The sequence below is a fragment of the Aotus nancymaae genome, unplaced genomic scaffold, assembly GCF_030222135.1.
Source record: "Aotus nancymaae isolate 86718 unplaced genomic scaffold, 86718_ANA_hifiasm-v0.15.2.pri h1tg000033l, whole genome shotgun sequence".
NCBI classification, from domain to species: Eukaryota; Metazoa; Chordata; class Mammalia; order Primates; family Aotidae; genus Aotus; species Aotus nancymaae.
Window position 1 is genome coordinate 13,679,536 of NW_026988447.1, and position 20,391 is coordinate 13,699,926.

At 44.8% G+C, this 20,391-nt stretch overlaps 1 protein-coding gene across 1 annotated transcript; it reads left to right on the top strand.

The window, feature by feature from the left end:
• Positions 1–5,564: 5,564 nt before the first annotated feature.
• Positions 5,565–14,010, top strand: SFRP2 (secreted frizzled related protein 2). Its single transcript, XM_012448519.2, has 3 exons — positions 5,565–6,315; positions 8,605–8,685; positions 12,842–14,010. Exons 1-3 carry the CDS (start codon positions 5,811–5,813, stop codon positions 13,144–13,146), a joined length of 891 nt encoding a protein of 296 aa, XP_012303942.1. The 5' UTR covers positions 5,565–5,810; the 3' UTR covers positions 13,147–14,010.
• Positions 14,011–20,391: the final 6,381 nt, after the last annotated feature.

The following is a 20,391-nucleotide window of genomic DNA, read 5'->3' on the forward strand; positions in this document are numbered from 1 at the left end:
GCTCTAAATCAGCCAAAAGCACATGCTTTTCTAATTAACAGATTTAACTGTGTTGCTGTGAATCTGTGACTTACTAAAGCTGAGTATGTCATAAAAGGATAAATTGCTTTAATGATTCTGACAAATGTCTCAGTTTAGGCGGTATAAAAACCTATCGTTATAGAGAAAGACCCAAACAGACACACGCTTGCAGGGTATGGAAAAGTGTTCCTAAAAGTCACTTCAGTAAGAACGACAAAGGGCTTTTTATTCTGGGATTTGTCTCTGGAAAGACCATACATGTGTGCAGGAACTCAGATTCCATCTGTTGCTTTCGAGCCTATGGGCTTTATTGTATTGACTTTGTGCTCTTATCTGATGGCAATAAATTCTCACCAGAGTGAAATACCAGCTTAGCCAGTGACCCCTGCTGTTCAAATCAGACAATGGACCAGGTCTTTTCAGAGACACTCCATGGCTTGTGGTCCACCCTTCATGAATGGCCTTGGGTTTTTGCTATTTCCATTCAGGATTTCCTAATGTGGGCAATTAGGAGATACTTCGTTTCAAGAGTCTCATCAGCAGTTGCAACACGTCATCGGTGAGCAATAACCTACTAGGACCCCAAAAAGAGACAGGGAAAGCTAGGAAAAAAGGGGCAAGGGAGAGAAAAGAAGTGCCAATAAATATTTCTGTATTTAAGATTGCAAAATAGATGTACACAGTTTACATAAATCTAAAATTCTAGAGCCCAAAAAACAAAGAATTTCTACTGGTCCAGCAAATTTGAGACCTTATGCTATAAATAAAAGGCTGCAGTAAGGATGTGTGCACTAAACAGAAATGGAATTTCCTTCCCAGGAGTAGAGCTCGCCGAACTGCCCTCCAGGTTTTTGGTTTTTTTAATCAGAAGCAGCCCAGAGATACAAACAAGACATGCCATGCCTTAGCCCTGTTCCTTCTCCCAAAATTTCTAAGGTCATTTTCTTATTGAAGGAACAACAGAAGAAACAGATACTGGTCTCTCCCGAGGCACCAACCCATGGCCAGCCTCGATGATGTGCCGCTATCTTTTCCTGAGAGAAGCATGGTACAAAATAGCGTTCAGTCCCTTCCTAGTCAGCTGTGGACTAAAACACTCATCGGGCGGGAAAGAACAAGAAAATGTTCTGTGGCAGTAGGAGATTACCCTTGTAGGTGTACTTATTTTTTCATTTTGGAGTTTGGACTTTTTTTTCTTTCTTTTTTTTTTTTTTTTAGTCATTTTCTACTGACCTCCAAAACTTCGCTGTACTTGGGACAAAGGGGCCTCAGGAACATGGGGTTCACACTGGCTTTGAACACACAGACCAAATTGCTTACACAGACCCGGGCAATTACAGTTCTCCCCAGGGCGGGATCCTTCGGGGTGAGAAAGGCTAGGCCCCAGGCTGGCTCCTGCTTTGCCCCCAAGGAACCGCCATCTGCTTCTCCGCTGCCCCCGTTGCGCCCTTCCTCCTCCATCGCGCCCCTTCTGGCAAAAAGGGAGCGCTGAGCCCCGCGTTGGCCTCGGCCTCCCTGGACCCTTTGTTTGCTCTCCTGAGCACCGATCTGTGGCCCGAACCCTTAAAATATTTAAGGAGATACGCGCAGTAGCTCGGTGTAGGAGTTGACAAACTGTTTGTCCTTAGACTAGATTCTTCCTAAAATTAGAGACAAAGGCTCTCCAGACGCGGGCTCTGGTCTCGTTCTCCGAAATCGGCGTCTGAACCAGTGGAGTCTCAGGAGCCGAAGCTCACACGGAGATGCGCGGCCGCGGGGACAGGTCTCCCCGCATGGCGCGAGGAAACGGCCCAGCCAGCTGCAGCGGCATCCTCGGTGTGGGGCCGGGTGGAGAAGGGCCAAAGGCGAAGGAATGAGGTCATCCCTCGCCCCTCAAAAAAACCTTCCTACAAGTGGAAATGTAAAAGATCTCAGCGTAAAGGAAGCTGACTTGCAACCCCAGAGGGACAATCTCTGTTTTGGGAAATGGCGCCCCCAGATGGCTGCCGGAATCCCAGGAAAAAAATACTCACCGGGAGCAGGGAAGACCGGGGTGCTCTGACCTGGGGAGAAGTGACATCACCCGCCCGGCTGGGCTGCGCGCGGCTGAAAGCCAGGCGGCAACGCTGTTGGAGAGACCCGACAAGTCGCGACAGGTCCCCAAGGCTAGCCCGGTAGTCACTTCACTTCACTGAGGCACATGTAATGCCAGCAGCTGTACCACTTACCGTGTGACCTGGTTCATTACTTAACCTCTCCGTGCCTCGGTTTCCCAGTGACTGCTTGTGTGCAAAATGATCATCCGGGAGCCAGTGCTGGATTGTGGGAATTAAGAAACTAGCATACTACACGCATCGTTGTCCTTCTCGCTTTCACTCCTCAGAAATAAAGGTCCATTCCCTTTCATTTTACTACTTGCCAGTGGGAGTGGGAGGCGCGCTTTCCCCAGCTCTTCGCGGAGGCCAAGCAGACTCCCCGACAGGGCAGAACCTCTGAACTTGAGCGCGAAAGTCTTGCCTGTCCAGAAACTCTTGTAGCAAACACAGGTTTAAACAAGAAGCCAAATTGTTCTGGAGAGATTGCTGGGGGCTTTCTTTGTGCCCTAAGCACAGGAAACACTCAAGCAGAGAAGCAGGGCCAAACCCAGGACAAGGGTGGTGGTCGTAGGACTGCAGCATTGGGGTGGGATGATTCATTGTGTGTGTGGTCTGAACCAACCCCCTCGCCAGGGACCTATGGGCAGCCCCCTTTAAGCAGGATGCCCAGTGGAAAGGGCATCCACCATCACTTACCCTGGGCTTGGGTGAATAGAGTTTCCGTTCCTAAAACGGTCAGGGACTAAATGGGCAGGGAGGGAGTAAATATGGGCCCTCCATTTTTAAAAATATAACCTTTGGCGGGTTTTGATCAATTGCAAGGATCGAAAGAGACCTGTGGACTTGGCCTACGGGCAAGGGAGAAGAGTCTGTGTTCGTGAAGGCGCCACCGCGGGGCCCCGCCGTGTGTGAGAATCTCAGGGACCGGTCTGGGGAGGCGGGCTGGGATGGTCACCCAGCGTCGTTGTCCGTGTGTTGCTTATATGGGCAGCGCTCCATGCTCCCCTCCCAGCCTCCGCGGGAGATTATTTCCCTGTTCCCTAGTAATCAACTGGACGGGTCTTGGACTAAAAGCAGAAAGAAGTTGGGGGGCAGCGCACGACGTGAGATGGGAAAGGCAGCAGCAAGGACTACAGAGTGGGGACAAGACCAAGTGGCGCGGGTGCCGGAGGACCCCGTGATGGACCGCGGGGAACGCTGGAGACCAGGCAAACAAGCGGGCCAGAGGTGGACAATGCGAACGGCAGGGAAGGAGACTCAGGCGCGACTCCCGGCGCCTCCTGGCGGCGAGCCGGGCTGCACGGGTTCCCAAAACAATGCCGTGGGCGCGCGGAGCGCGGGGACTCCCCAGCCACAACCCGGCGTGCGGCAGTGCGGTGCTCAAACCAGCCAGACCGGCTTCAGGCTCCTAGAACTCCCAACAAGGGGCTCTGTGGGGCGGAGGTGACCCCAGGGGAGAGCGTTGTGGGGGGCGTGGTGAAAGCAAGAGGGCCCTTATCCCACTCCCAAGCCCAAGTCGTAGCATCTCTCAGAGCTCAGACTCTTTATTAACTCTTTGGTTTGGTGTGCTTCTGTTTCCTTTGAGCTTTCATTGCAAAGTAGTTTGTGTTGGGAAGGGGGATTTTAGATCTCTTGGTACTTTTGTTAAAGACGAAAAGGCCCTGGACCAATTTGGGGAAAGAGTGGCCTTTTACAGCCACCAGGGGCCTTTCCCCAGTGGAGCACCTGGAAGCTGGACTCTTAGGGACGCAGATTCTTGGAGTTCAGAACGTGCTTTTCTCCAGATGGCGATTTTCCTGGCGTGTTTACGGTCAGCAGATAACACTGAGTGGGCTTTTGCTACCCACCCTTCATTACCCGGCTCCTCTAAGCAGCGGGACCACAAAGCGTGCCTGGTAACTTGGGCCTGGAAGGCGCCAAGGCCAAGGCATCTTCCGGAAGGAGGGAAATTAGGAAGCTGGGATCTGAGCCTGTGAATGGTTCTAAGTGGCCGGGAAGTAATAACAATGAGCCAACCTTACATATGAAAGAACCTCGCTCTTCGGGGATTATATCTTTGGCTCTCCTCACAGCCTCCCCAAGAGGGAGGCTGAGGAGGGCGAAGGCCTCTGGTCCCCAAGGGAGACTAGGGATGTTTAGGCAAAAGGAGCCCACCCCCCGCCCCCCATCTCCAACCACAGAGCGCGCGCGCGCGCGCGCGTGCACACACACACACACACACACACACTCACTTTCCCTTTCCTGGCACCCTATTACCGGTTTACAGCTGTGAGCTTACTGTTTGTAGTCTGAGACACTAGATCCCCGGTTCCACAAGAGCAGAGGCCAGCCTGTTCATTTCTGTACACCCAGCGCCCAGCCTGGTGCCCCCTGGTACGTAGGGGATGAATGCAATTCTAGCCCCTGTGGATCTCTAGGCAGGACTCCTTCCTCTGACCTCGCTACCACCCAGCCTGCCCACCTTTTGTGCCCGTCTTTGGTGCCGGCCACCAGTCTTTTCAAACAGTGCCCTGGGGGCCCATACTCCGGCTTTCCAGAGCGCCCTGCTGCAAGGGCGGCTGTGTGTTAGAGCCCGTGATGCCTTCGACTATTGAGTCATGCCATTCATTTAAGAAGGGAAAGTCTCTTCTCCAAAACGGGGAAATGGTGGGCAGTCCTATGTGTGACTGGTGTTGTAGGGGTATTTCTACGACGAAACTCCCTAGGTTCTCACTCCCAACAAAATAACAAGCCCACTTTATTGGTATTTCGTTTTCCATGTAAAATTCTGCTCATACGAATCTATTTATGACTTTTTTAAGGGCAGTGGGGAGCACGCCGCCAGGCTGCTGAACTGTGGCTGGAGGTTCGAGAGGAAACGAAGTTGGCCAAGGCAGCCTCGGGCAGGCAGGTCCCGGGCTCCATCCCAGCGCACAAAGAACCCAAGGGCTGCTGGCTCCGCTGCTACCAGGGACGCAGCCTCCCCACCCCCAACAAACACACATGGCTATCAAGGACGTATCCCTCCCACCCCCAACACACACACACACACACACACACACACACCCTCTCCCACCCATGCTGGCAACCCTGCGGCTCCATCAGAAACTTCAGGCTGGGGCAAAACAAACCCGGGCCCCCGGCGGTGCACGGGGTAAGGAGCGTTCCCACCAGGACCTGGCCGCGAGGCCACTCACGGGGTGCCCTGCGTGCCCCCGACTCCTGCAGCCCGCACCCTGCTCGTTCACTGTTGGGGCGCAGCGGCCAGGTTTGTCTGTTGTTTAAAGCAATCCGAGGGCTGGCGCGCAGAGGCATCTGGGGAGGGGGCACAGCCAGAATTCCCTTCCAGCAAGCTCGTGAGCGGCATTCTCAACGCAAAACCAGACCCAGAAAGTAGTGACCAGCCCTCCTCGGATTACCCTTCATTGGCTCCTCCCTTGCTCCCCCTCCTCTAGATTTGCATAAAAAAGGCCAAGAAAACTCTGGCTTTGCCCCAGCAGCAGCTCACTCTGCTCCCCCGGTTCAGAGACCCCTGGAGCTGCGAGGGCTTGCAGCGCCTCGCCCACGCCGTCTTCCCGGTGTCCTGCTTCTCCGCTCACCGGCCGCCCGCTGCCAGCTTTTCAGGCCCCCGAGTCGCGCCGAGCGAAGAGGGTGGGCCCGGGACGAGCTCCGACTCCTGCCTCTTGCCCTTCCCCAGCTCCACTCCCTCTGCCCCCCGGGGGTAGCGCACCCACGATGCTGCAGGGCCCTGGCTCGCTGCTGCTGCTCGTCCTCACCCCGCACTGCTGCCTGGGATCGGCGCACGGGCTCTTCCTCTTTGGCCAGCCCGAGTTATCCTACAAGCGCAGCAATTGCAAGCCCATCCCGACCAACTTGCAGCTGTGCCACGGCATCGAGTACCAGAACATGAGGCTGCCCAACCTGCTGGGCCACGAGACCATGAAGGAGGTGCTGGAGCAGGCCGGCGCCTGGATCCCGCTGGTCATGAAGCAGTGCCACCCGGACACCAAGAAGTTCCTGTGCTCGCTCTTCGCCCCTGTCTGCCTCGACGACCTAGACGAGACCATCCAGCCGTGCCACTCGCTCTGCGTGCAGGTGAAGGACCGCTGCGCCCCGGTCATGTCCGCCTTCGGCTTCCCCTGGCCCGACATGCTCGACTGCGACCGTTTCCCCCAGGACAACGACCTCTGCATCCCCCTCGCTAGCAGTGACCACGTCCTGCCGACCACCACCGAGGAAGGTAAGCCTTCCCTGTTGCTTCCCCACTCCCTGCTCTGCTGAGATGCTCCCAGGGGGATCCCGCCCCTGCCACACATCCCAGTGCATCCCTGCTTCGGGTGCCGGTACCAGGAAGGACAGAATTTCTTCCTGCCCTGGTCTGTCATCACAACAAGCCTGTATCAAATTTGAGATACCTCTTCCCTCGCGCCCAAGTCTCGCATTCTCCTCCCGAGTTGTACCAGTTATACATAAGGGCAGTTTTTAAAAAATAATAAAGAGAAAATAAACGAGGAACTAAATGGCGGCTCAAAAAAAATAGATAAATGATTATTGTTAAAGATGCTAGCACTGGGGCCGCGCTCTGAGAGCGTTGGAAATGGTGTTGTGTGGAAAAGTAGGCGGTGAGCATTCTGGCCAGAGGCCCCTCCTCAGCCTCATTCTGCACCTTCTAATCACTGGGCAGGATTCTAGTCACAGGAACATTTCCCGCACAGGCAGAACCAGGATGCACACACAGATAATCTTTTAAGGTGCTTTTTGTCCTTTACCAATTTAGGTTTTGAAAACAAAACCGGAACTGGCACCGAGCGTGTGGAAAATTGAGCATTGGTTGTAACTGCTCAGGTACTTGAGGAAGAGGGCATAAAGGGAATCTCTGAAAATCATCTTTCTATCGCTATCAGTTTTTAACTTAGGAGTGGTTTTGATTAGCTGGAAAAAATCATGCAAAAGAGATTCCTAAGTTTTTAGAAACGGAGGGAGAGTTCTTGTGCAAAAACCATCAAAGCAATGAAAACCTCATGGGCTCTCGATATTTTTTCTGAAAGGAAAACATATACAATGCGTCTGAGCTGATTTGGGTCCCCTGGGTGGGAAAGGGAGCTTCCTAATCCCTTTCAGGGCTTCAGCAGCCTCTCCCTTTCGATCTCTAGTTGTTTTCCTACAGACATCATTAGTTAAAGCAAATGCAAAGTTCTTTAGCAATCTTTCCTGGCAGGGACCATGAGTTTGCAATCATCTTATTGGTTAGATTTCTAATTTATTGCAAATGTTTGGCATTTTTCAAACATTTGTCCAACATATACCATAGACCAACCAATATAGGTTAGTAACATTTTATATATGTTCTGAGAGCTCCTAATTGGAAATGTTTGATTTTGTTTGGGTTAGGGGACTTAGGGGCAGTTTTATGTATGTTGCTTTTGTTTTCATTTCTTTCCACTATCAGCAGTCACATTATGTAGCGTACATTTCTCCTGAAAGCCACTTTTCTCCTTCAAAATAAAAGTTTACGTTCTTCAAAATTCCATCTTTGTGATTTTTCTAATTTGATAAAACTCCTATTAAGTCACATAAAGACATCATAAACATATTCATAAATGAGAGAAAGGAAATATGGTTGTTCTTTCTTTCCTTTTCCCCACGAAATCAGACTCTTGGAAGAGCTTTTAGTTGGCTCTCTGATAATTGTGCTAGTACACAACCCCTAGGTTTGGTCAGATCCCTAAACCATTTTGCTTCATCTTTGATTCGCTTCAGAAACAGGTTGGTTGGTTGGTTTGTTGTTTGGACAGTTTGAAACAGACAAAGAAGGGCAAGAAGAACCTGTACCAGGGAGCTTGTAGATAACAATGAAATGATTGCTGCCTGACTCAAGCACAATCTTGGCAGAAGGCACAAGGTGCACAGAACCACTTAGAGGAGGCTGTTGTAATTAGTGAGATGTGTCTTCAAGGTGGAACATCCCATATGTGGAACGTTAGCCAGTCTCCCCTCCCAGGCCAAACTTGGCACCCCTGACATACAGAGCTCTGCCAAGTAGAGCCAGCTACACTGGTGTCCTATGGCTGAGAAAGATAATCTTCTGGCTATATTTTATAGTTACCAGTTTTCCCAAACGCCTCAAGGATCTTTGTTTCCTTGGGTGCTTTCTCCAAAAGGCTTTGGGAATAACTTTTTCATACTGAATTTCCCAGGGGTTGGGAGGATGAGCTGAAAAGCTGCATCCTGTCTCAGTTAACTTTACACACACTTGTACACTTTTCCCACAACTCCTTTTGAGAGTTATCATTTATTAAACACAACATATGGGTGTGCTCATTTTGCTCTTCAGCCTCCAAAAAAATGGGAAGCATGGGGGAACTTTCTTAGGATTGAGTGATCCTACTTTTATAGAGGAGGCAGAAGCTGCAATTAAATAGGACAATTGCTACTTTCAACTGGGTAAGTACTTTTGAGTTGTTTACAAACGCCACCTGCTGTTTCCCTTTTAAGCAAACTTACTAAAGATTGTTTTTCACATTTCTAGCTCCAAAGGTATGTGAAGCCTGCAAAACTAAAAACGATGATGACAACGACATAATGGAAACACTTTGTAAAAATGATTTTGGTAAGTAATACAACAACAACAGATTTCACACCCAGAAGTTTTATTTATCAGTAAAACTTCAAGGTACAAATCATTATGATGTTGCTACATAAAGGTTGGGTGAAACACCATTCTAGATCATGATTCCCAAAATCATCCAACTTGATCTATCCTGATTTCCTTCTTATGTAACTGTCTAGTATTATGGAGTTGTATCTTGTTAGGTGAGACTCATTGTTCTATTAAGCCAATCGAATAATGAGAATTATGCAGATTAACAATTTTCAATAGCACATTTTTTATCTTATTTATTTATTTCTGCTGACAGGCATACTCCCAAGTCCTGTTTTCTTTTGATTACTTAACATGTGCACCAGGGATGGAAGTGTAATTAGCCCCAGCCAAACAGATTCAAGGCATTAAATTGGCCACAAATAAAAACTTAACTCTGCTATCAAATTAAAGTATTTTTACTTTCTTTATAAGCCATAATGATTTGCTCCTCTGTGTTCTAGCATTAGTGAATATATCCAAGTCACTGATTATGAATTTGTCAAGGAGGGGTTCCTCAAATTTGAAAAGAAGAATGTTTTACTGAGAAGACACTTAACATGGAACACCCAACAACCTTGAAACACCATCTTAAAATCCCTTTTAAAAGAAGGTTTTTGTAAAGTTTTGTAGGAATAAGTAAAGACACACTTGCCACAGTTTTGTTAGAAAGAAAAATAAGCTTAGAAATTGACTTTAGCAAGATACATGAAAGACGCCATGATGCCCTGGTGTTTGGGAACAATTAAAAAACACACGTGATATGTTCCGTAAGTTCTAAGTCACTCACTTGAAGAGAAGATAAGGGAAAAGAGAGCTGGGAATTATCTGCGTACAACTCCACCAGCACCTCATCTGCTGACTTCAGGCCTCTCAGGTCAGAAGAGGATCCTAGCTAGACACAGGATCAATGCTAAATTCAGAGTTGGGAATGACCAGGAACTTACTTCACCCAGAGGCATTCTTGCTTTTATCTTTTTCCAAAGGCAGGCACCTTTTGGTGTGTTTGGAATTATTGGTACCTTTTTAAAAATATTTGTTCAGACACAAGACTGAACTTACTCATAAACAGATATGTTCCCTGCTCTGTCAATCAACAATGGAGTCTAATAGACCCATATTAACATTTCTACATACTCAATATAGTCCTCAAGACTGAGGGAAATCACTCCAGCTGCTACTCTCCTTACCTTGCCATCCCAGAAATCTCAGGTCTGGTCAGGTCCCTAAAATTCTGGAACCATCTAATCCCTGCTCTTTGACAGCTCCAGGTCTCTTCCAAAAAGTGTCCTGGGTTTAACTCTGACTGGTCCCAGAACCGCCATAGCCCCAGTGTTGCAAAAGGCTTCACACTGCTGAGGATGGAGAAAGAAGGGAGGTAGCTCAAAGTCCTTAGCAACCTTTACTCTTTGGAGGAGCCACAAATGGGGCTGAGGGGGTTTCATATGCCTGTATTCAAATGTACACAACCTTCAGACTGGCTGAGGGCCAGGCACATTAGCAGCAGATAATTCCAGGTCACCAGAGCCTTACCAAAACACACTTCTCAGCCCCCATGCTACATCACTTCATTAAGGGCAAGATAGAACAATATCATTTATATAAGATTTCTATTAAAAGCCTATAAAATATCATGTTCTTCTAGCAGTTTATATCCTTCAGACTACATATAAAACAGAACCCTCCTGACTTCCATGAAAAGTTGATTTTTAATATTGTGGAGCTCCAAAACAGTTGGCTTTGAGAAAACACACACACACACACACACACACACACACACACACCCCTATTACTTGCTTGCTTTGTGGCTGACCTTACAGAAGACCCCCTTTCTAAGGATGCACCAATCAAGACCTGAGCCAAAACATGGATACCTGTGTGCCCCAGTGTGCCCTGTCCTTACAGAGAGAAAACCTTTCAAAACAACACAGAAGTTATCACACTTAAAGAATCACAAGTATAGATACCTCACAAAGTTGGTTTCTATTTCTTCACTCTCCTTTTGACCCAAAGAGGGATAAAGAAGCAGAATTTCAATAACCGCATCATAGATTCTTGGTTTGTAAGCACTATTCTATCTTGCCTCTGTTCTTTGAGAATAACGGAAGAGTAGAAGGAACAAGCATAGAAATCTGATTTATTTGACTTGACTAATCTGAGCAGGCATCACCCTCATCCCTACTGTGCTCCTGAAGTACAAGGGAAATGTAGTACCCCTCTTTCTTCAATGGTGCAGGTACTGGTGAATAAAAAATGGTTCAGAACTACCTTCCTATATATACAACCTATTGCTGGAACAGAAAGCCTCTGCCTCCTATCACATCTTGCTTCCCAGTCACATCCTCAAGGGCAGGAAAGGTTCTGTGGGGGATTTGATTCTCTCTGTTTGAGATCCAGCTGAAAATCCAAGGAGAAAATCCCTAATGTTTTCTCGTGATAAACATTTGCAAAATTAGTTATTTTAGAGCTAGACAAAGATGACTCATAAATCTTCCTCCTCGTTAAAAGTGATGGTTTTCCTGATGTTTGTAGCTCGAGAATGTTTCATTTAGCCAGGTGAAATCTTTTATATGCCCTATTGTACTACAGACAAGGCTCTCAGTTAATATGTAATCAGTCCATTTCTCCTACTATGGTGAGGTCTTCCAACACCCACTCCCAATGCAGAGGACACAGGAGCATGCAACAGTTCCACAAGTATGGCTTATTCCATGACTTGAGTCTCATAAACTCTGAGAACTCAGTACCACAGTTCAGATGCATATCATATCAGACAAAACCATGGTTGGCCAAGTCATAGCATCTTTGATTTACCTGATTGAGCTTCTAGAATTTCCTGGTTGACTAGAAAGCCATACACAAATTCCCTTTCTGATATTAAAAAAGAAAAAGAAAACCTCAAACAATTATACACAACACAGAAAAATCTTCCTCTGTTACCAATTTAAACATGAGATTAAACTCCATCAAAGTCAGGAAGTCATCCTTACACATCATCTATACAGAACAGTTGTCAGCGGTACCCAGGGTCTTAGGACACATTGCAGCTGGGCAAATTTATGCTGCAACCAGTACAAAAACAATGACATTGCCTCAGGACACCACAGTGGCATTACAGGAGAAGGTTTGGCAGCCGGAGTTCAAGGAAACGAGCTACACTGGGTGACCTCATGCAAGTCACTAAACTTCTCTGGATTTAAGATTCTTTGTGTACTAAAGAGACTTTAATGGGATGATCCCTTCTAACCTTAAAATTCTATTCTTTTCCTGCTTTCATGGAGTCTTGAAACTTAATTCCAGCATGTACGTTTATAGGGCTTTCTTTCCCAGAGCGTGCTGTTCATGACTATAAAACGTGTCCTTTATAGGAAACCACTTACTTTTGGTCTTTGCATTCTAATGAGCCTACATATACATGTTGGGAACAGTATATATATGATCTGTAAATGCCTTGGCCTTGGACAGGCAAATGAGAGCATATGAGGATGAGGTCTTCAGAAAAACACTTCTATGACTAAACATGTTATGCTCTTAAAAACAGACTTGCATATTTTTTCTCCTAGTTACTTTACCAAATCAAATGCAGCTGTAAGATCAATTCTCCTTCCCTGTAATCTGTTCTTTAGAAAACAATGATTGTGTGATACAGTTTCCTTACAGGTTTGTCCAAAAACCTCTCCTACATAATAAATTGAGTTTAAAGTTTATGGCCACAGAAGGATCATGTTTCACCTAAGAGTCAGGCACTTCTTTTTGTGCTGAAGTTTCCAGTAGAGGAAGTCATTTGTTGGGGAGAGCAGGCACCACATGCAACCTTCCAACAAACACAAGGGTGGGTGAGGAAATGAGAAGAAAAGTTAATTGAGTCCCGCAAAGAGAAAGAGTTTCAGAAGAATGGCTGATTGGAAACCAAAGTGCCTGGCAAATGCTTTGAGGCCTTAGCAATGGAGCCACCTGCTGCCCCTAGCTCCCAACCCCCGACCTGCAGCCTCTGAGAGTCCCATTTGCTTTAGGAACTCTTTCCTTGCCCAGGCCAAGTCACACGAGTAGGCAGAATGCAGGGAGGTCTACTGCATTCCCTCATTATAACTGGCATGATTCTTTCTGCCCTCTCTTGTCTTCATAGCGCTGAAAATAAAAGTGAAGGAGATAACCTACATCAATGGTGATACCAAAATCATCCTGGAGACCAAGAGCAAGACCATTTACAAGCTGAACGGTGTGTCGGAAAAGGACCTAAAGAAATCGGTGCTGTGGCTCAAAGACAGCTTGCAGTGCACCTGTGAGGAGATGAACGACATCAATGCGCCCTATCTGGTCATGGGACAGAAGCAGGGTGGGGAGCTGGTGATTACCTCGGTGAAGCGGTGGCAGAAGGGGCAGAGAGAGTTCAAGCGCATCTCCCGCAGCATCCGCAAGCTGCAGTGCTAGTCCCGGCAACCTGATGGCTCCGACAGGCCTGCTCCAGAGCACGGCTGACCATTTCTGCTCGGAGACCTCAACTCCCGTTTCCCAAGCACAGTCCCAGCTGCTCCAGCCTCAGCCTGGGCAGCTTCCCCCCTGCCTTTTGCACGTTTGCATCCCCAGCGTTTCCTGAGTTATAAGGCCCTAGGAGGCCACGGGAGTGGCTAGCTGTTTTCACATAGAGGAAAAGCCCACCCAAATCTTGTAGAAATAGTCAAACTAATAAAATCATGAATATTTGTATGAAGTTTAAAAATAGCTCACTTTAAAGCTGGTTTTGAATAGGTGCAACTGTGACTTGGGTCTGGATGTTGTTGTTTGGTTTGAGTCAGCTGATTTTCACTTCCCACTGAGGTTGTCTCAACATGCAAATTGCTTCAGTTTCCTCTGTGGCCCAAACTTGTGGGTCACAAACCCCGTTGAGATAAAGCTGGCTGTTATCTCAACATCATCAGCTCCAGACTGAGACTCGGTGTCTAAGTCTTACAACAATTCACCATTTTACACCCTCATTGGGAACTTAAACTGTTACCTGTATCACATTCCAGCTACAGTACTTCCATTTATTAAAAGCACATTAACCATTTCTATAGCATGATTTCTTCAAGTAAAGAGCAAAAGATATAAATTTCATAATTGACTTGAGTACTTTAAGCTTTGTTTAAAACATTTCTTACTTAGCTTTGGCAAATTAAACCCATTGTAGCTTACCTGTAATATACATAGTAGTTTACCTTTAAAAGTTGTAAAAATATTGCTTTAACCAACACTGTAAATATTTCAGATAAACATTATATTCTTATATATAAACTTTACATCCTGTTTTACCTATTCATGGTCTTCTGTCTTGTCTTCTTAGTAAAACGAACTGGGAAGGGAGCTATGCATGAGTGGTCACTTCCTTCCATGAGCCCAGCCCTCCAGCAGTTTAAAGAGGTCTACTTCTCAAGTGACTCAGAAAGCATCTCCCCCTCCACCACCCCACCACCACTGCCCTCCTTCCTCATGCCCCACATCTCACAGATTCCACCGTTGCTGACCCTGCAGAAGCAGAGATTTCCAAGCTCTGGAAAGGTGTTACCTTCTTTTGACCCTTCTGAGCAGTCCACATGCAGCTATGTGGCAACACTACCCTAAACTTAAGGTTTATGAGCCTTAGAGTTGTGCTGTTCATTTCCTGAGATTTTTCATACTGAAAGAGAATAACCATTGCAAAAATACTAATTCCTTCCTTCACTCAAATCTCTCAGATAAAGAGAGCTATGATTTGGAGAGTATCCACTGGAATGCAAGGAGGAGGAAGAGGATGGTGAAAACTTGAATTAGGATAAAAAGGGAGAGACAGACATCTGTCCAGTAAATGTCTCTTAGCCCTTTCTGACTGCTGTAACAAAATACCTTAGACTGGGTAGTTTATAAAACAACAGAAACTTATTTCTCACAGTTCGGGGGGCTGCAAAGTCCAAGATCAAGGTGTTAGCAGATTTCTGTATCTAATGAGGGCTCTCTGCTTCACAGATGGTGCCTTCTTACTGTGTCCTCACACGGCAGAAGGGTGAATAAACTCCCTCTGGCCTCTTTTATCAGGAACCCACTCCCACAGTAAATAACCCACACCTGCAATGATGGCATTAATTTATTCACGAGGGCAGAATCATCATGACAATCATCTCTTAAAGATCTCACCTCTCAACCCTGTTGCATTGGAGATTAACTTCCCAATACATGAATTTTAGGGGACACATTCAAACTATAGCAATTCCTGATTTTTTATTCTTCCATTAAATGACAATTTGACTGACCTTTTTATCTTTCAACTCTTGTTTACTATCAAGTTTTCAATGCACTTAATGGATGGTTACCTTGAAAAGCAAATCCTGGTATATGTATCCCTCATGCAGTCACTGAATCGGGATTATTGAACAGTTTGATTTTTGCCTATGAAACACATTGCACAAATACAAATTAATTTATTAACTCAGCAACTATTAAGCACAAACTATTGACATTAGCTTATTCATTCAGTAAATGTGTATTGAGTGTTTTACCCACATGCCAGACACTGGTCTGGATGGTGGTTACACAATGATTCTGCCCTCCTTCAGCTTGTATTCCACAGGGATCATGTTAGGCACTGGTAATGCAGAGATGAATCCTTCCCAAAAGGAACTCATAATCTAATAAGGAAGAGAGGCGTCCAAACAAATAACCCCAATGCTCTATGTTAAGAGGGAGATGTGTACATGTGCCGGGAATGGCATAGAAGAGGGAGTGGTTAACTTTAGAAAATAGAATGTTTGGTTTAAGTGGAGATTAGGATCTGGGTAAAGGTACTTATAAGAAGAGAACTTTCAATAAGTTGAACCAAAATATCTTCTTTTTGGACGGAGCCTTAGAAATTAAGTATCATCAGTTTTACAGATTGACAAATCAACAATGATATTGTGCAATATTATGCTGAAGGTGTTGCTATAGACACTAAAAATAAATCTAGCATAAGACCCACGGATTTTATAATCAATAACATTAAATACTCAATTTGCAAAATGATTAAATAAATTATACTCAGAAACAAATTGTAATTAAACATAATAAAACAAAATACTTTAAAATGCATTCCATTACTGTCCAGAGACTGATACACATAGGTAAGTGCTAAAAAGTCTCAATTAATAAAGGTATCAGTTAATGCAGATAGTGTTAGAAGGAAAAATCAAAGAATCTGTTTCAAGATGTTCCAATTCAGAGTAACCATTAATATTTTACGTCATGAAATGAGAAAAGCACTAGAGCTTAGTGTCAGTAACTGGTACAAAATTTTCTACAGCTGTATAATGTAAAGTATATCAAAATAAACCACTTAATAGACTAGAAACTGCAGTAGAAGTGTCAAGTCCGTTGGGGTAGCTTTCGAAATTCAGAGAGACCTAGGCAAGTCAATAGTTTTTTCAACCCCAGTCTTCTCATCTATAAATAGTTAAGAACTATTACTCAGTAAGTGATGGCTGAGCTTATAATTCTCATCTCCTTTCCATCCTCTATGTTGAGGATGGTTCTCAGAGCTTGTTTCAGTGTCTGAAGACACCCACAACAGGAAGAAGCACCAGTTTGCATCTGTTCTTCCCCACCACCAGTGCCCACACACCAGCTTCTTGGTATGATGGGTTGCTCAGGCCCTGAATGGTAGCAGTTCAGGCAGGTAAGAGGAAGAATGAGATCACAAATATTACCTACTTCTCTCTTCTTCCAAAGAGACTTTTCCACCCACAAAACAAGACCCAGGCATTTTTGTCCTGCCCTCTTCTGCCTGGCTTCCCTAAGAAGCATCAGCATTCCAGTCTGCAATTATCAAAGTCCTGAGAATCAGTTCCATTACTCAGCAACCTTATACTGAGTACTCACTATGTGCTAGGCACTGTCCTAGGTGCTGGGGTTCTGATGATGACCAATGAACGATGGCTACCTTCAAGAAGCTCATTATCTAATGGAACAAATACACATGTGACAGACAACAGTAACTGAAACCCAAACCTCCCCAGACACTCCTAACCACAGTCTTCCTGAGCCCCATTTGTTCTAATGGGTACCAATAAGTTCATATTAAAATAACATTAAAAACCAAAATCTCCAGGCCCAGAAAGTTTCAATGGAGAATTTTACCAAACATTTAAAAAAGAACTAACAGGCTGGGCCACTCCTGTAATCCCAGCAATTTGGGAGGCCGAGGCAGGTGGATCACAAGGTCAGAAGATCAAGACCATCCTGGTCAACATGTAAAACCCCATCTCTGCTAAAAATACAAAAATATTAGCCTGGCGTGGTGGTGGGCACCTGTAATCCCAGCTACTTGGGAGACTGAGGCAGGAGAATAGCTTGAACCCAGGAGGTGGAGGTTGCAGTGAGCTGAGATGGCGCCACTGCACTCCAGCCTGCTGACAGAGAGTTCATCTCAAAAAAAAAAAAGAAGAAAAGAAAAAAGAAAGAACTAACGCTAAGAACAAACTAGCAATTTTACACAATCTCTTCCAGAAAACAGAAGAGGAAGGGATGCTTCCCAATTTGTTTTATGAGACTAGTACTGCCCTAATACTTAAACCAGACAGAGCACACGAAAAAAGAAAACTACAAAGCAATATCTTCTGTTAACTTAGACATGAAAATCTTCAACAAAATGTTAGCAAACCAAATCCAGCAATGCATAAAAATAATAATATACTATAATCATGTTGGTTTATTCAAGGAATGCAAGGCTGGTACAATATTCAAAAATTAATTCATGTAATCTACTGTATCAACAGACTAAAGAAGAAAAAATCATGATCATATCAATTGATGTAAAAAAAAAGCATATAAAATTCAATATCCATTCATGATAAAATCTGTCAGCAAACTAGGAATGCAAAGGAACTTCCTTAACCTCAAAGAGCATCTGCCAACAATCCTACAGTTAATATACTCAATGGTAAATGACTGAGTGCTTTCATTCTAAGATCAGGAACAAGGCAAGATGTCCACTCTCTCCATTCTTATTCAGCATCATATTGGAGGTTCTAGCCAGTCAAATGAGGCAAGAAAAAGAAGCAATTAGAATACAAATTGGGTAAAAAAAAAAACATAAAATATTGTCTGTGTACAAATATTATCTACATTTTTAAAATCTCAATGAATCTACAAAACACACTCCGAGAATTAATAGGCAAGTTGAGTAAGGTCACAGGATACAAGACTGACACACAAAATTGACTGCATTTATACATACCAACAAGTTGTTTGTCGTTAGTATAAAACACCATAACCATTTATAATTGCTCCAAAGAAAATAAAATACTTAGGTATAAATCTAACAGCGCATGTACAGGTTCTACATTTTGACAATTCCAAAATGTTGATGAAAGACATCAAAGACCCAAATAATTGGAGAGATACTCTATGTTCATAGATTTGAAGACTTAATATAGAAAAGATGTTAAGTCTCCCCAAATTGATTGACAGCTACTCGAGAGCCTGAGGCTGGAGAATAACTTGAACCCAAAAGGCAGAGGTAGCAGTGAGCCGAGATCGTGCCACAGCACTCCAGCCTAAGTGACAGAACAAAACTCTGTCTAAAAAAAAAAAAGAAAAAAAATTCATATTCAGATAACATGCCTAGCACAAAATTTTTGTTTATAACTGCCTAGTAACCTGGAATATTTGAAATTCCTTCCAAAGAAAAGGCAAAGCCAACAACAAGAAAAAAACAAAAACACTGATATTCCATTTCTCTGATATTCCCAAATAATGTAAATATGTGTTTTATTTCCCTGTGTGCACTATTCCAGCTATTCTGCAAAGTGTTAGGATAACTGCATTTTGTGGGATAGTTTAAAAAGCAACTGTATCTCCAACACTCACTTGTGCCACATATTTTTAGCAGTTACATGGCTAAATACCAACATTTATGTTCATTCAATGCAAGGCTAAGAGAACAGGTAGAACGGAGCAGCCCCAGACCTTATCTTTTGCACTGCTTGCCTTCTTCCAGCCATATCTTGGCATCTCTAAGTGATGGCAAAAGTATATCCCATTTGAGTAAGAAATTGTAAAATAAGAAGTAGATGCTTATAATAAATTCTAAAATATGAGTATTATAAAGTAAGAATATACTCATATATAATAGTATTTAAGGCGTATACACTCATTCTGCACTGCATGGAATTAAGAGCACATCTTAAAACAATTTTTATAGGTTTTTGGGGAACAGGTGGTATTTGACTACATCAGTAAATTCTTTAGTGGTGATTTGCGAGATTATGATGCACGCAGCACCCAAGCAGTATACTGTGAACTCAATTTGTATCTTTTTATCCCTCAACACCTTCCCACCCTCTCCAGCTGAATCCCCAAAGTCCATCATATCATTCTTATGCCTTTTCATCCTCATAGCTTGGCTCCCACTTATAAGTGAGAAAACACAATGTTTGGTTTTCCATTCCTGAGTTACTTCACTTAGAGTAATAGTATCCAATCCCATCCAGGTTGCTTCGAATGCCACTGATTCATTTCTTTTTATAGCTGAGTAGTATTCCATTGTGTATGTATATACCACAGTTTCTTTATCCACTCATTGACTGATGCTGGTTTGGCCTGGTTTTATATTTTTGCAATTGCAAATTGAAAAACACATTTTACACCTCTTTTCATATTTAAAGTCTGTATCCTGTGCCAAGTTCTCAATGAGCCTGTAATGGGTAGATAAGGAAAGGCTGTGGCTACACTGATACCACCCCCCACTTCCTGGAGGAAACTCTGCAGGTGATGAGCTAAGGAAAACCACCTGTTCTCACTCTCCCCGAATAAGCCAGTGGGGGTCTGAGGGCAGGATCACCCATTCTATTTGGCTCCACACCAGGCATTTACTAGCTGTAGCAGTGCAATGAAACATGATTGGAAGAGGGTCTCTGCTCTCCATGGGTTTGCAGTGGGTGGCTGACAGAGACACACTTACCAGCACCTTGAAGACAAAGCAGTCTGGAACAGAGGCAGATGCCAAAAGCTTTGGGAGCAAAGGGCTGAGAGAGGTATTGCCACTGAGTTCTGGGAAAGCCTGGGGAGGGAACCGAGGAGGTGTGGGACTTTGGCAGATTTAAATGAGGAAAAGAAAGGGCTTTACAAGTAGAGGGGATGGCCCAGAAGTCTTTCTTCATCCTTGTTTGTAAAATAATAATAACCTACCTGGTACTGAGTGGAAGGTCCTAATGATGAGTTGTCCTGGTTCTTGGTGCGTTCAACAATTGAACAACACCCACGGGCAAGCAATGAAAGCCTACATTTACTGAAGTGGAAGGCAATAGAAGTGAAAATACACTCCACAGAACGGGAGCAGCCCCAGCAAGTGGCTCAAGAGTCCCAGTAGCAAAGTCTTCTGGGTTTTCAGTACCTTCTAGAGGTCTCTCATTGGTTACACCACACGTAAAGGAAGGGCTGCCTCACTGCCAATTAGAGACCAAAGTGAATTGGCCTGCAGCCAATCCACGACTGCTATGATTGGTGCCCTATGCAAATGAAGGTCCTAGAATGGACCACTCATAGGGCAGAGTGCAGGTTTTGTCCGTGGCCAATCAGAGGCTGGCATGAATTGATGCCTTATGCAAATGAAGGTCCTAGAATGGACCAATAGTAGGCCAGAGTGCAGGTTCTTCCTTTTACTTCAGTTCCAGGAAGTTTGCCTGAATT